We start from the raw sequence: 14,796 nt of genomic DNA on the forward strand, positions 1-14,796 counted from the left end.
TTCGACTATTAGCTCCGCCAACTAAAGTTGGCAAGAAACTGGAGCTCGTCGGTCATAGGGAAAAAAAAAAAAAAAGCGCGATTTTTTTTTTCACTTTCAGCAGCGCGCATCTCCTCATTTACAATTCTCCACATGCAGTAATGGTATAAATAGCGGATTTCGCCCATTTCTGCATATGGAGAATAAAACTCTCCATTAAACCAACTTTTTATTCCCCTCGCCAATTTTAAAAAGCGCTGCTCTCTGCATAGGCCCCTTAAAGACTTAAATTATTATATTTCTGCGTTGTGCAAACATTTGTACCATATAGATTTGCATTATCTTAACTCAGGGATGTGTAATCTTTTGCTCCTGACTGCTCTCCTCTGCGTCAAATGACGCCGCGGGGTCACGACACCACGTTGCCATGGCAATGTGACATCACGTGACACCGCAGCGTCATTCGACGCCGGGTTACCGTAACGATGCATTGCTGGAAGCCAAGGTAAGTTCGTTAAAGGCCTCGCGCGGCCCCCCGCATTTAATTTAAATACCTTGGGGGAGAGCGCGGGGTCTCTAACTTCTGTCCCCCCCCCGAAAATCTCACGCCCTCCAGTTTGCGCACCCCTGCCTTAACTTACATTTGAGTTTGTGCAAAACATGCGCTTAACTTCCCAGTTGCATAGCCCTTGATTAGACACTTGGGGGCCTATGCAGAGAGCAGCGCTAGAATAAATTGGAGAGTTTAAGAAAAAGTAGCTTTAATGGAGAGTTTTTTTCTCCATATGCAGAAAGGTCATAAAACTGCATTTAAAATCCTGTCTGCATATGGAGAGTTTCAACCGGCGATATGAGCGCTGTTGAAACTTGTGGAAAAAAAATCGCGTTTTTTTTTTTCTCCCCCACCGGCCGCCGAGCTCCAGCTTCTTGCTGGCGAAGCAAAATGTTGAAAATCGCGCCTTTTTTTGGCACGAACAGCCGCTAGATGGCGTTCGCGCCTCTCTGAATATGGCCGTTTTCAACACTGGAGAGATTTAGGTTCTCTCCAGCCGCGCAGCGAGATTTGCTAATAAAAAAAAAAAATGGCGCTTCTTTCAAAACTCTCCATTATCTGCCTTTCTAAAGGCAGATTTCGGCAAAAAATGCCGCTTTCCCTGTTAGCGCTGCTCTCTGCATGAGGCCCTTGGTCTTTTTACAAAATGTTTTCTGTCTGACTGTGAGATTGCATTTTTTTAAATCGGCATTACAGCCTGGTGAACAATTCTTTAATATTTGCCACTGCCTCATGATGCAGGAAATATTACCTCTGTTGTCCAGTAACTTGTAAAGAATAACATTGTATATCTGCAGTCTAGCAATCAGTCTGAAAAAAAATCAGATAACTCCTGCCGGAATGGGCATTTGGTTGCGGCCGTTTCGCACGATCAGATGAACGCCAGGGCTCAGCCACAGCCGATCTGTCGCTGGAACCCCTGTCTCTGGCCTCTTCTATGGTATGTTTTATTGTTCAGGTAGGGGGTTAATTTAAGGGGTTTTAGTGCTTGGGGTAGGAGGCCTAGGCACTTAGCGGCGACAGGTCCCTGCAGTGTTGAGTCGTGGCGAAATGGCCGCAATCAAATGTCTTGGGCTGCGGCCCCAGTGTGTTCTACAGCGCACAGCTTGGCGTGCGCTGTGCGTCCAAGTACCGCCCATCCATGGGGCTGAGCCCAGTACGCACCTTCGCATTTGGCAGCCGCGCTGTACGACCATTTTTTAAAAAGACATTCAAATTGAGCTTACAACTAGTGATGGAGGCGTGGCCACGCCCCCGCCGGTGGTTCAGCCAATGAGGGCGAACCAGCCGCGTGAGGTCATGGCCATGCCCCCACCACGCCCCCCCTCGTTGCAATCTCTCCCTCTCCCCTCAGATCGCAGTGAAGCGCCGAGCACGCGTGCTACAGTGCTGACTGGGACTGCGGTTTTAGGCTGAGTCCATAGAGACTTCAGCCGTGCGGAGGCTGAGGGAAAACGGGCGCTTTTCGCCCCCAAACTGCACCTGAGTGCCGCATGGGTGGTATATCTTTCAATTACTGGGGGAGCTTCCAAAGTCATGCCCCACAATGCCTTGCTGCTGTGGATGTAGAACATTGTGGGAAGCTTCCTTGTTGACCTCTGTTTAGCATTGTGCCTGGAATGTAAACTTTAGTTGCTTGTCTTGACTTTGTTTCTCAGGCTTGTAATTGATGATCTTCTTTTTTTTAAAAAAAAAATTATTTCAAAGATTTTTTTTTTTTAATTTATGGTATATATGAAGATTCTACAGCACCCTGCAAGCAGGTTCTGTAAGGATGCATGCACATAAAGCTATCACATTCATCTTCTAGAACAGGGGGGCTCAACTCCAGTCCTCAAGACCCACCTGAAAACCTGCCCTGTTGGGGGTTTTAAGGACTGGAGTTGAGCACTCCTGTTATAGATCTAGTTATGTAGGTTTGTAAAGTTTGTGCTGGGTTTTTACATTAATTAGTGCTTAATTTGCAGCCAACTGTTAATAATACAGGTCAGTGTAGTTTTTCCATAAATGTTTTTTATTACATTTTTTTTTTATCGGGTACAAAAAAGAAAAAGGGACATTGGGGTATGCGACTTTACAAAATACCAAATTGCAGCAGGGAAGGGGTATGGTGAGGGGGGGGGGGTGATAGTGCAGAGTTTGATAAATATGGATAGACAGACAATATAGATATACCCATATCTATACAACTGAAGTACATTGCAGTGTATAGTTCTTCATGCTTTAATCAGTTTAAAAAAATGTACACTAATTGCAGTCATTAACCACACAAAGCAAACCCTTAGATTAAAACCAAAATGATTGTCATTTTTAGGACATTTAATCATGTGAATGATTTTATTACCAATTAGTTGATTACTTTGTTTACCTTTTTCACTTTTTAACAGAGTCCAAAAGACACTTCATTTAAGTAGCTAAGAATGAGTAAAATTGACTTTCAATCTAAACTTGCCACTGTAGAAGGCATTTAAACTGTTAACATTGTTGTGGGCTGGCTCACATTGCACGTGTCCAATGGTTTTGAAGTGAGCTGGAGACAGACAGGGGGAGCGGTGGAGTGGGTGTATCCCATGTGTCTGATCCTGCAGGCTTTGTTGGGGCAGGGAAGCCATTTTGGGATCTTGCAGCAGTGTGCAATAGAAAATCCTGTCCACTTGCAAACTTCTCCTTTTGCAAACAGCACGGGCTTGGGATGGAGGGCCAGGGAATATAGCAGATAAACATTTCATCTGAGGATGTGAGCCACAGAGGACACCGGAGTTTGGAGACATAGGTTTGCTTACGCATTGATCATTTTCCATCCCCCAGCTATTCCTAACTAGATGCTGCTTCAGATCCGTGTAAGCAAGTTATAAATAGTTGCATGTTCTTCCATTGTTACTATGCAGTTTATATTGGGACTTGCTAGGCTGCTTGTATTTAAAAGCTGCAGTGCTGCTCCTGTTTGTAGAATGGGCCTGAGTACATTCATGAGTGGCAAAGTCAGTAGCTCGTTTTAGCGTCTCATCTTGTGACAGCCTCGTGTGTAATATTATTCTGTGTACGCTGCTGCAAGTGGCCAGGCTGCAAGATAGATGTAGTTATACTGAGACAACTAATCAGATGTCAGTGTTTTTATAGTCATTTAAAATAACCTTTTTTTAAAAAAAAAAATTAAGATAAGCGCCCACCCTATAATACTATACACAATCACAACTTTTTAAACCTGTGCTGTAGCATGTATGTATGTCTTTATTTATATAACGCCATTCATGTACATAGCGCTTCACAGCAGTAATACATGTGACAATCGTATAAATAACAAATACAAATTTGGGAATCAACACCATTGCAGTCTATGCATATTATACATTTTATTTATGAAATTAAATTTGGAGAACGCAACCAGTGTAGTTTAAGTAAACTGATCTTTACAGTTTCATGTCATATAATGAAGAGCATATAAAAGAGCCTGTGTTGTACGTAATGTATTTATAGGCTTATAAAATGTTTATGAAAGTCTAAATCATAAGTGGATGTCGGACCCGATTTGAGGCTGTCACTTTTACAGACAAAGTAAAAGCACACCTGCTCGTCATTAAAACTGCAGGTATAATTTACAGTTTAAAAATAAACAATAAAGAGATAATTACATTCTGTATGCAAAAGCTGGAGATGGGCATGACCAGAGACAGAAGTGGTTAAACCTGTTATAGTAACAGTAGGCTTAACCTCCTTACTGGAATGCCTGCAACACATTGCACAGAACCGTAAGGTGATTGTGGCCGAACGTCATCCTATACAAGTTAATGTTTGTGCCATGAACATGGGGATTTTTTTGCAGCATCATTTGTTTCTGGTTATTTGATGACGTCTTTTAGACTTTGCAAGAAGTTAGAATGTCTAACAAAAAAAGGATCATTTCAGACTAACTGAAGACGTGCTAACTTTGCTCCAGCAAGGAGCTTGCTTTATAAAGTACACACACCTCCTTGGCTGCATCCTTTGATTGGACATGTGCATGTCCTAACTATTGTACTAACCTAATTCTATTAGCTAGTGCTGAAGCTTCTAGCAGGAACACTTAGGAGGCTTAATTAAATTCTATATATTGTTTGTCATTTAGTGCATGTTTGTCCTCACCTGTATGTAACAGTTTGTTTTTGTAATATACATAACTCTGTACTCCATTGTACCACGCTGCGGAATAATGTTGGCACGATAAACAATAATAATTAATAATCATAAGCCAGTAAGCTAAACATGGTGTGTTTATAATTTCCACATTAAAGCAACAGGCCGGGAGACACCTTTTTTTTTTTTTTGGTGGGTTAAATTTTTTTTTTTTTAGATTTGAATCATGAGGTCTCCAGGGCTGAACTGTTAATTTCAGCTCCGGGACCCCCTACTTCCCGAGATACTTAAGGCTGCGTCCATAGTTTAGCAGTCAGCTCTCCTCCGCACTCACGCTGAGGCTCGTCTGCGCAATCAGGAGCGATTGCATGAAATAGCAGACGAGCCAGCGTGCGCGATCGGGAGGCGGGGCACTGACGTCACTGGGCCAATAGCCCGCGAAGTGCCGTGACGTTGACCCTGCTTCGCTCTGACTGGAGGTTTTCAGCCGACAGCGCGCTCAGAAACAGGTTCTGCTGTCGGCTGAAAATCCCTGCGCCTCAGCACGCCTGCGGACGCTCGCGGGAGCCCCCTCAAGACATACTCATTGAGGATGACGGGGCTCATCGCGGAGCGTCCGCACAGCTCAGCGCTGACTGTCCTTCTATGGACGCAGCCTAAGGAGCAGGTGCCGGTTGCAGACCAGGCGGCGCTATCCATATTAAATGTCCTGCGGGCCAATAGGAAGCAGTGATGTAATCCCTTGCGGCTTCCTATTGGCCCACGTGACGCAGGACCTTTAAAGTGCGCAGAGTTACCGGCAGCCCCTTCCAAGGTAAAGTATCTTGGGAAGCTGGTGGTCCCCAAAGCCGAAATTAACACAGTTCAGCTCCGGAGACCCCCTGCTGCATCAGACCTCTGTGTATTTTGTAAAGTGTCGCCAGGAGTGCTGCTTTTAGAAAATCTTGCGGTTTCAGAGTTTTGCAAATTAGCATATTAAATAAAATTGCAATCCACATTGAATTCATGCTCTGTGACTTGCTTGCAAAAGCGGACTCGGCCTCACCTTTTGCGACTTAAAGGCAAATTTCGTATGGTTCCTAACCTTGTTCAAATTTAGTGCCGGCCACTCATCCACTCTTAGGCCTGGGACATGGTGATATGAAGAGCGCTGGGCAGCGTTGACGCTCATGCTCTCCTGCTCAAGCAGGATATTTTTCGTGTCCCTGCATGAGCGTCAGTGAGTGCGCTTGTGTGCCGGGTGGGAGGCAGGCGGGGCTAGGGCGCCACGGCGCTGACGTCACGGACTGCCATTGGCTTCTGGCAGTCACGTGACCGGCCCTGCGCTTCCCTAAACGGGAAAATTAAAATTGATCTGTCGGCTGAAATTCCACACGCCTGCGGAAGCGCCGTCTAAAGCCGAGCTGATAGGGATAATGTTTTCCCTCAGTGCGCCTCAGCACGGTCTTTTTGACCATGTCCGAGGCTTTAGGCTGCGCTTATAGTGACAGCGACGTGACGTTGCGGCAAAACAAATGCATTGCCGCCATCGCGTGCGCTTATAGTAAGGACCGCGCAACGCGATGGATTGGTCGCGATCGCTGGAAGTCATCTCTGTTTGATTTTCCAGCAACCGTCGCCGGCACTATAAGCGTAGCCTTAGGCAAGTGCTATAGTAGGTAAGTGGGAAGTCCATGTGCTCTGCTGGGCCCATTTCTTGGGTTCGTTGGACAAAAGTGAGGCTTGGTCCTGTCCAGTGTGCACAGATCACTCCCAGTAAATACCTTGGGCTGACTTGCCACAGGTGGTCTTCAGAAGTTTTAGTGGCTGTATGGTCTTAATGCTACATTGTCCTTTGGGTTCAAGTATTATGAAAAACAATTTGTTCTCATGCCACTGATATTCTTAAAAGTACAATGAATTCTATGGATGTGTTTTTAGCTTGTACATATTTCTCCATGGTCCATACCTTCTTACACGTACAGGAGTCTGAACACACCACGTTTGGTGTGTATTTGTTCAATGTGTGAGTCTTCACACAACATTGTTATTTTTTGTTCCTAATATACATGACGTAATGCATTGAGTTACCTCTCGTTTTCACGTATGTCCTGAGCACACAGTGTTATGATAGTACATGGTTGCATTAAATGAACAGTGGTAATTCAATTCAGACATTTAATGGACAGTTGGAGATTATATATGATTATGGTTGTATGTAACAGTTACAGGCAAGGTTAAAATGGTGTTAGAAGAGGTGGGACATGCCTGCCCCCATTTTTGTGAAGCAATTTGTTAAACATCCTTCAAATAATGCTATACAGTATGTGGACACAAAATGAAAATGTCCCCTCAATACTATGGTGATTCTGATGACAAATATTTACACTGGTGTGACACCTATTTAAAAAGAAAAGAATCCTTATTTATGTGGCTTGCTCTCAGTGGTCCCTTTAGGCTGTTCTGTTCTCAGTAGTTATAGATGTTCTTATCGTTGGACATTTAACAACAGTTTCTGACTCTTTTTTTTTTTTTTTGGAAAAGAGCATAAGGCCGCACTTATAGTGCCGGCGACGTCGCGTCAAAACAAATGCATTGCCGCCGTCGCGTGCGCTTATAGGGAGTGACAGCTTGGTTGCGATCGCTGGAAGTCATCTCAATGAGATTTTTCCAGCGACCGCAGCCTGGCGTCGCCGGCACTATAAGCGCAGACTTAGGCCTCGGCCATGTTTAGCGCTTGCTTGCTGAAGCGTACTGAGCCCCTACAGCCGCAATTAGAGCGGCTTTAGTAGGGGCTCACCTGAGCTTCCGCAAGTGCGCTGAAGCGCAGGTCTTAGGGGAATTTAAAATTCCCCCGCTTGCCGGCGCGACAGGCCGGTCACGTGAGCGGTTTGCCCAATGAGGGCGAACCAGCTCCGTGACGTCACTGGCCCACCCCCGGCCAGTGACGTGCCCGCCACGGCCCGCGCCCCCTGACGGCCCGCTGACAGCACGTGCGGTAAGCAACCGCAAGGCCAGGGAAAGCACCCGCTTTCCCTGCGCCTCAGCGCGCCAGCAGGGAGCCTGGCCGAGGCCTTAGAAGTCTTTAGCAGTGACATATAGGCAAACACATTATATTGGTTTGGACATTATCCAAAGCCATTCTACATTTGTATGGCTCGGTTTCCAGTAGAAGCCTGCATTGGTCAAACGGCTTTTAATTTTATTACCAATACTTACTTTTCGTTGCTGTTATACGGCTTAATGTTTCATGTCAACATATTTGATATTTTGCATCATACAGTAGTTACATACACATGTTTTTTACAGTTTACGCTTGACCTTTGTCCACGTTAACGACTTGTTACCACACTGCTACATTTCAAGCATGCATGTCTTTATACTGCTTTACTTGATTTCACATCGCTTTTTTTTTGTTTTTATTTAAACATGAGAAATGACTGGAAGAAGATTCATTCGTCCACGTCTGTGACTCAGATTTTCTGTAGGATAGGTGTGTCCTTTTATTTCTTTAGGGAAGATTTTGTTATGTAAAGCTTTGTTGCATTGATGTTCATGGACTTCCCGGGAACAAAATATTACTCCTAAACACAATAAGAGAATCCTAGCTATTTTATGATTTAGTGTCTTCATTATCTAGTAGTTCTAGGTTTTGCCTTTTAACTTTTGGTTCGTGTCGTTTTGTCCAACGTTTGGCAGCAAAGAGATGAAAGTATAAAGACCAAAAAAAGTGTGTTTTTGTTAAGTTACTTATAACTTCTGTTCTACGTGAAGTTCTCTGTCCCAAAAAAAAGGAATTGTACATAATTGGCTTAACGATTTGGAGCATGCACTGCTGTTTTTAGATGGCCAGCAAAGGCAAACTTGCAGAGTTGAAACATTTTGTTACCTTGCCAAAATATGTGCTGAACACTGAACATATAGGCTTGTTTCAAGATTTAACCGTAATGAAACCTTTCCATTACACTTTCACCTCTTGCAGTAGGATTTGAAACGGGGAAATGGATTATTCCCATCTACATACTTATGCTCCTCCGCAGTGTCTGCCAGAGGACACTGGCTACACATATGCTCTCAGGTGAGAAGTTTTGGTTCATTCTGAAGCAGAATGTGAACTGATGTACATGTACTTAAAATAATCAGTGTGTAAAAATAGGTGGTCCTCACAAAATGAGGAAAACAAGGATTATTGTTGCTAAACTTTATTTAAAAACATTACAAATTAGATTAAATCTGTTTTACCCAGCCCTGAAAATTCTAAGATCTTTGGCTTAAAGGTTATAATCAACAACTGAATATGTAAGAAATATAAATTGCTTAATTGATTTTGGTGAGAGCTTTGTCACAGCAATAATTCCTACAAATTTACACAAATGAAACTTTTAACATCGCCTCAAATGTCTTTCTGACCCGGTTGTTGGGTAATTCTTCACATAAATCCCAAATGTATTTATTTCCTTGTTTAACCTTATGTATTGTTGATAATCTTTGTTGCTCAAATCATATACATGCTACCCGTTACCCCTCCCATCCCTTCGTGATTGTACTATAAATATCTCAATAAAAATTATTTCCCCCCACAAAAAAATGTTCCTCTTAACTTGCTTTCCCGATGACCTGTCTTAACCCTCTGTGAGTCCCGGAGGGGCCATGGCACTCATGTGACCGCTTTTCTTCCGTTCCACTTTTTGAACGATCGCGTTCGGAGCACAGGGTGCAATCTCCCCTACAAAGACGAGCATGTAGTGACGTACTTGCTACGTGTATAGGGCACCCAAAGTGATAACCATTACATAAATGTCAGTGCCTGTAAAATGTTATGAAGGCCGTCTGAGGCAGATCCACTAAGCCGCGATGCAGGATATCGCATCCCGTTTCATGATTAACTGCCATTCAAGTCACTGGCAGATAATGCTAGAAAGAGGCTGCTATACCCTGCATCGCGTCTTAGTGAAGTCTGGGTTATAAGTCAATGTTTTGCCTTTCTGGTTAGTGTGCCTGTAGTTGATGAGTCAGATATTCAGTATTTTGGCGTGAGAACTCTGTCTCCACCCAGTGATTAGCATGTAAAGCATTAACAATGTTTGAGTGGCTAGTAGCAGGAAAACCTTTACTATCTGAAATGTCTGTATGCTGGATTGTTAAAATTCTTTCAAACTAAACGAGACTTGCATTAAATGACCTACTGTTGTGTAATAGAAATGTCAGGCTGCCTGTATCGTATGTTGGACCTCTAATGCCAGTGCAGTTTGATAGTGGCGTATTATATAACAATAGGGTATAACAGGAATGTCCAGAAAAAGCAGTGCTACAGAACCAGTGTAAGGCCGCGCTTATAGTCCCGACGTCATGGCAAAACCAATGTATTTCCGCTGTCGCGTGCGCTTATAGTAGAAGTGGCGTGACGGCTTGGTCGCGATCGCTGGAAGTCAATTTGATTTTTCAGCAACCGCAGCGGGACGTCACCATTGCGTTGCTGGCGACGGCAATGTAAACGCAGCCTTAAGGCGATGTCTGTGCTGTTTGTAATGATACAGCACGTCTTTCTAAAAGTTTGTTGGCAGAATATTATTACATACACCACCAGCGGCCAAGAATTGTGTAGAGTGAGTACCTCCTATAGGGGTGGATCCTGTGGGAGATGTTGGAAAATGCCAAGGACAGGTAGGTAATTCCCCCTCTGTGTTCCGACCAATAACCCTGCAGCCGACAGTGAATTCAGTACTTGCAATGCGGAATGAGCACATTAGGTACTCACGGCTTAATGGTGTAACATAGCGCTGCTCAAACTTTTTCAGCTGCAGCCCCCTTCCTGGGAGCCGCAGTGTTCGCGCCCCTGCCCCCTTCCCCGAACGCAAGGCTTCAAATGACGTTGCGGTGCACGTGTCAGACTTTTTTGATTGTTCTGTTCAATGCCACGCATTCAATAAATTGTTATTTTGTCGGCACAGTTTTGCAGTGCACTGCCATTTTCCACCTTTGGATAGTTTTTCGTATTGTATAACATTGTTGATTCACCATAAAAGATCTTGAAACTTTGAAAGTGAACCATATTCCCAATACCACTTAAGGAAGCAATCCTTAAAAAAAAAAAAAAAAGCATGATAAAGTTTTAGTAAGAACTCTGAGTCAGCAACTCTGCCAAGCTGAGTTACTTATTTTTTTTTAAATCCTGTTGCATTCTTCAGTTGGGTGTGAGCCCCAGGCGGGGGACATGCGTGTTCTGTGATTCCTTTTCTGTGCTCCTCCCTTAAGCTATTAGGCCCACATTTTGAAACGGCTATATAGAATACTTGCCCGATGGGCACAATATGGCCAATAGAGTAGGGAGGAGTGGCTCAGTGAGGCATGGACTATGTAAACAATGACAGAGGTTTAATCAGGGGACCCTGGTTCAATTCCCCGGTGTCAGTTCCGCGTGACCTTGGGTAAGTCACCTCCTCTCCCTGTGGCATCAAAATGATAGGTTGTAACCTCATGTAGGCAGGGACGGTCTGTAACAATCCCTATGCGTACCTATACTGTAATTGTGACGTGCTTTGCGTTCCATTGGGAGAAATAAAGTGGTTCAGCTGGCCCCCTGTGTTCTGTGTGTGTGTAACGGAGACTCCCATTGACTTGGCACTATTGCTCTTTAATGAGAACCCAGTTCTAATCTTATTGTGCTGTTGAAAGTCTTAAAAATATTACTAGTAATATTGTAGACAATGGGTGGGAATAATGCAACATATTTTTAAGATATTATTTTTAATAAAAATGTTGCACATTTCCTACGAGTAAGGCTTTGGGCACTCCTGTTTTTTTTTTTTTTTTAAAGAGTTAGTGGATTAGAGGTTAGGCGAAGGGAAAATGATCAATGTTACATTATTCATTGGATGCAGTGTAGCTGAACTGAAGATTAGCTTGTTTTAATATTTTGATGCTTAATGCAAGTCTCAACTCATGCAGTGTTGGAGGGACCTTGCACTTTACAAAGCGATGGTGTTTAACATGTTGCTGTACATCACCCTTCCCAATGCACCCCACAAAGGCAGCAAACACAGAATCAGTCTGTCTGTTACATCTCTACATGCATGGAAGTTGTGAGAATTGCTGGCATCTGTGCTATGTTTAGTGATCTCAATTATCCTAGAAAAACATTTGGCTGTAATGTAAAGAAAGTGTGTGAATGTCTAATTCTCGTAATGAATCTATTTAGCGACCAGGAACCTTGAAGCAGCAGTCTGCTGGCCACCGCTTCTTCTTTTTTCATTTTTTAAAATATTTACTTTACAATTTGGAGAAATTCAGTAGATGCGACTAGTTGAAATATTAAGTGCCCGGGTGGTTAAAATATGTCTGAACCCATTAGTCTGAGTTACCATGGTAACCACAGACCGTAGAGATTAAGAAAACAATTCTTTTTAACACACAAACCAGGAAATGCTTAAGGGACAAGGCACCAGTTAAACTTTTGTAGGCCTCTGGAGGGGATTGCTGCTTTTATATAGAAAAGGAATGTGTACAAAGGCACTTTCTACCGAAAGGTTAACAACTGTTTCCATGGTAAATAGAGGAGAGTATTTGCAGAGCTGGAAGCAAGCAGCGGGTTTTGATTTTTGATAATTTGCCTTTTCTGCTATACTTCTGGATGCTCCCCCCTCCTCCAGTTTTAGCGGGAACATTCCTGTAGAATAATACTCCCTATGTCTTGTCCTTGACAGCAACCCAAAAGCCTAGGTTTTAAAGATCTTTAACCAGTAACTAAGTAACCTCCTAGGAAGGGTGTCCAACTTCTGCCCTCAAGGGCCACCAACTGGTTAGTTCAACGACTGCGCCACCTGTGCTGAAGCAGGGATATCCTTAAAACCTGACCTGTTTATGGCCCGTGAGGACTGGACTTGGCCACCCCTGTCCTAGGAAGACCAGCCTCTTTCCTATTAATTGCTCCCAAGGACCTACCTTGGGGAAACTGGAGGGCTGCCCCATGATTGTGAAACGTGATCCCAGTTTACTCTGGAGGCGTTGCTTCTTGAACCACCTTTTCCATTGCAGCGCTCTTTGCTTGTGGTTAGCCCTGCACAGACAGCTGCAACCTTCACATGAAACCTATCTTACTCTCTGCCATGGAGATTTGCAGAAATAATTCCTATATCTGAGTACATAAATAAATTATTTATGTATACAGAGGAAAGGGGACATCAACAAGTAGAGTACACAATTTATAAAGAAAAGTCTTAAACATATTCGGGAAGTTCTGAGAGAATGCTTGTGTTGAGGGCTCCCAACTGTTTCTAGCGTTTGTCTGGCAGCTGTTCATACTTGTGCGTGTAGTTGAAGTAAAAACAGATGTTTAGTGGCAAATGTAAATGGCACATGTTTAGTATAAGAGCTCGGTATAATAAAGCCATTGACACAAGCTGTTCACCTGACTCCAGAACATTGGAGATTGGCAGTCACTTCTCATTTCTCTGAACAGGTTTTGTGTTCGGGGAAACTGAAATAAGCTTTGTGGAGTTGCAAATAAATGCAATTTTTTTTATTTGGGAGCTGGAATGGTACAGTACATCTGAAATCTAGAAGTGTTATAGTGTACCAAGTTTTCTTCAGAATAAGCAGATTAAACAATATGCTATTAAAACAAACAACATTTATTTCAAATGTACTAAAATAAGCACAGAAAAAACTTCCATGTATGGAAGTGGATTAGATACGGAAACCTGTAACGTGATTAAGCTTAATCAAACCCGCATAATTACATTAAAAAAATAACAAGACAAATATATTCAAAATTTGTACTGGGTCTCAGTGTTTGGTTGGAACCTTTGTAATGTTGAAACTGGTTGACTCCAGTGATTAACTCCAAAGTTGGATTACAATTAGAGTTGGTATTGAACACAGTAAACGCCACTTTATATATCAGTCTCTTTGTATCCAGAGAGTTTTATATATTGGAGTCAGTGTGGGTTGTTTATGCCAAATGTGGCTGTGACCTATTAGCCTGGGATTTTCTGTATGTTATTCTCTTAAAGATATTTGTAGATTCAGTTTCAAGTGTTGGCGTGCTTTCACTAGCAAAGATATTGATATGCTGCGATGTATAGAATGGTTCTCTGCCAAAAGCTGTAATGATTGATTATTGGCAATGTTATTGCTGCATGCAGGATAGTCTGGTGAGTATATATGCCGGTAACATGGTATGCACAGTTCTTACGCACAGACTCCTAACGGTAATGGTGCAAACCTCCGATTTTGAGTTGGAGGCTGCTTCTTATGCCTGCAGATCTCTCACGGCTGCAGTGTCCGTCTGTGCTGGCTGGTACACCAAAACACTTCTAGATTTCATCAGTAATATTTATGCGCCCGAATGTCTTTTTTCTTTCTAGTAATTTTTGTGGAGTTGTGAGACTCTCCACTTCACTTAGGCAGCCAAATATATCACCATATATATTATTTCTGCACCAGTTAGCGCTTGGTTCACATTTTTGGAATGGTACATCATAGTTGCATACAGTAGATGAGATTGAAAAGACGTATGTCAATAGCGTTCAACTAATGTTACATTTATACTCCCCTGTTTAGTTATAGTGTTCCAATGGAAGGCAAACAAACTCCCTGTGGGACTTTTGCTAATTTAGTCTCCATAATGGGAAACAAATTATTTCCTTTTCCTGGGTTTAACTGACTTGGAATATCCGTTTATCTTTCTAAAAATAAAAAAAGTAACACTTTCTTAAAGCTGCAGATCAAGCAATGTCGTACATGTGTTTTTTTTTTTAATAAATCGGTTCTGTACTATGAGAAAATAATTATAGCATTTAAAAAAAAAAAACAACTTTGCCATTTTTAATGTATTGTAATGTAACAAGCATTTTTTGTTTCTATAGCAACAATTTACAAAGTCACATCCCCTTCCTCTTCTGAAACAGACTCTGGCACACCCCTTTTTGAGCCCTGCCCTCTCTCTAGCAGTGCACCAATTGTATCTAGTGACTGCCTGGTCACATGATCTTCCCCACAGAACTTTGCTTCTTTGGTCCTCTTCTGCTGCACTGACAGCCATTTAGTGAACCCTTGAGCTGAATCTTCGCCGATCGATCAGCAGCTTACCTAATTACATATCATTGTGTGGATTGTATTGATGAACATATAAAAGGGAAGACGTGTTTTTTTTTTTAAAACCGGCAACTTGG

At 42.8% G+C, this 14,796-nt stretch overlaps 1 protein-coding gene across 13 annotated transcripts in view; it reads left to right on the top strand.

Moving 5' to 3' along the window:
• The window catches only part of SUN1 (Sad1 and UNC84 domain containing 1), a 44,625-nt gene that overhangs the window by 6,690 nt on the left and 23,139 nt on the right, over nt 1-14,796 (top strand). For 5 of the 13 annotated variants that reach the window (XM_075565486.1, XM_075565491.1, XM_075565492.1 and 2 more), the window contains exons 1-2: nt 3,103-3,372; nt 8,607-8,702. The exons of 1 other annotated variant lie outside the window; for it this stretch is intronic. In XM_075565486.1, the coding sequence (XP_075421601.1) occupies nt 8,626-8,702 (77 nt within the window). In that variant the 5' untranslated portion in view covers nt 3,103-3,372; nt 8,607-8,625. Of the gene's footprint in view, nt 1-3,101; nt 3,373-8,606; nt 8,703-14,796 lie in introns of those variants that run through there. 7 more of the 13 variants (XM_075565489.1, XM_075565490.1, XM_075565493.1 and 4 more) reach the window with 5 other exon arrangements.

This window comes from Ascaphus truei, chromosome 11 (genome assembly GCF_040206685.1).
Source record: "Ascaphus truei isolate aAscTru1 chromosome 11, aAscTru1.hap1, whole genome shotgun sequence".
Classification (NCBI taxonomy): Eukaryota; Metazoa; Chordata; class Amphibia; order Anura; family Ascaphidae; genus Ascaphus; species Ascaphus truei.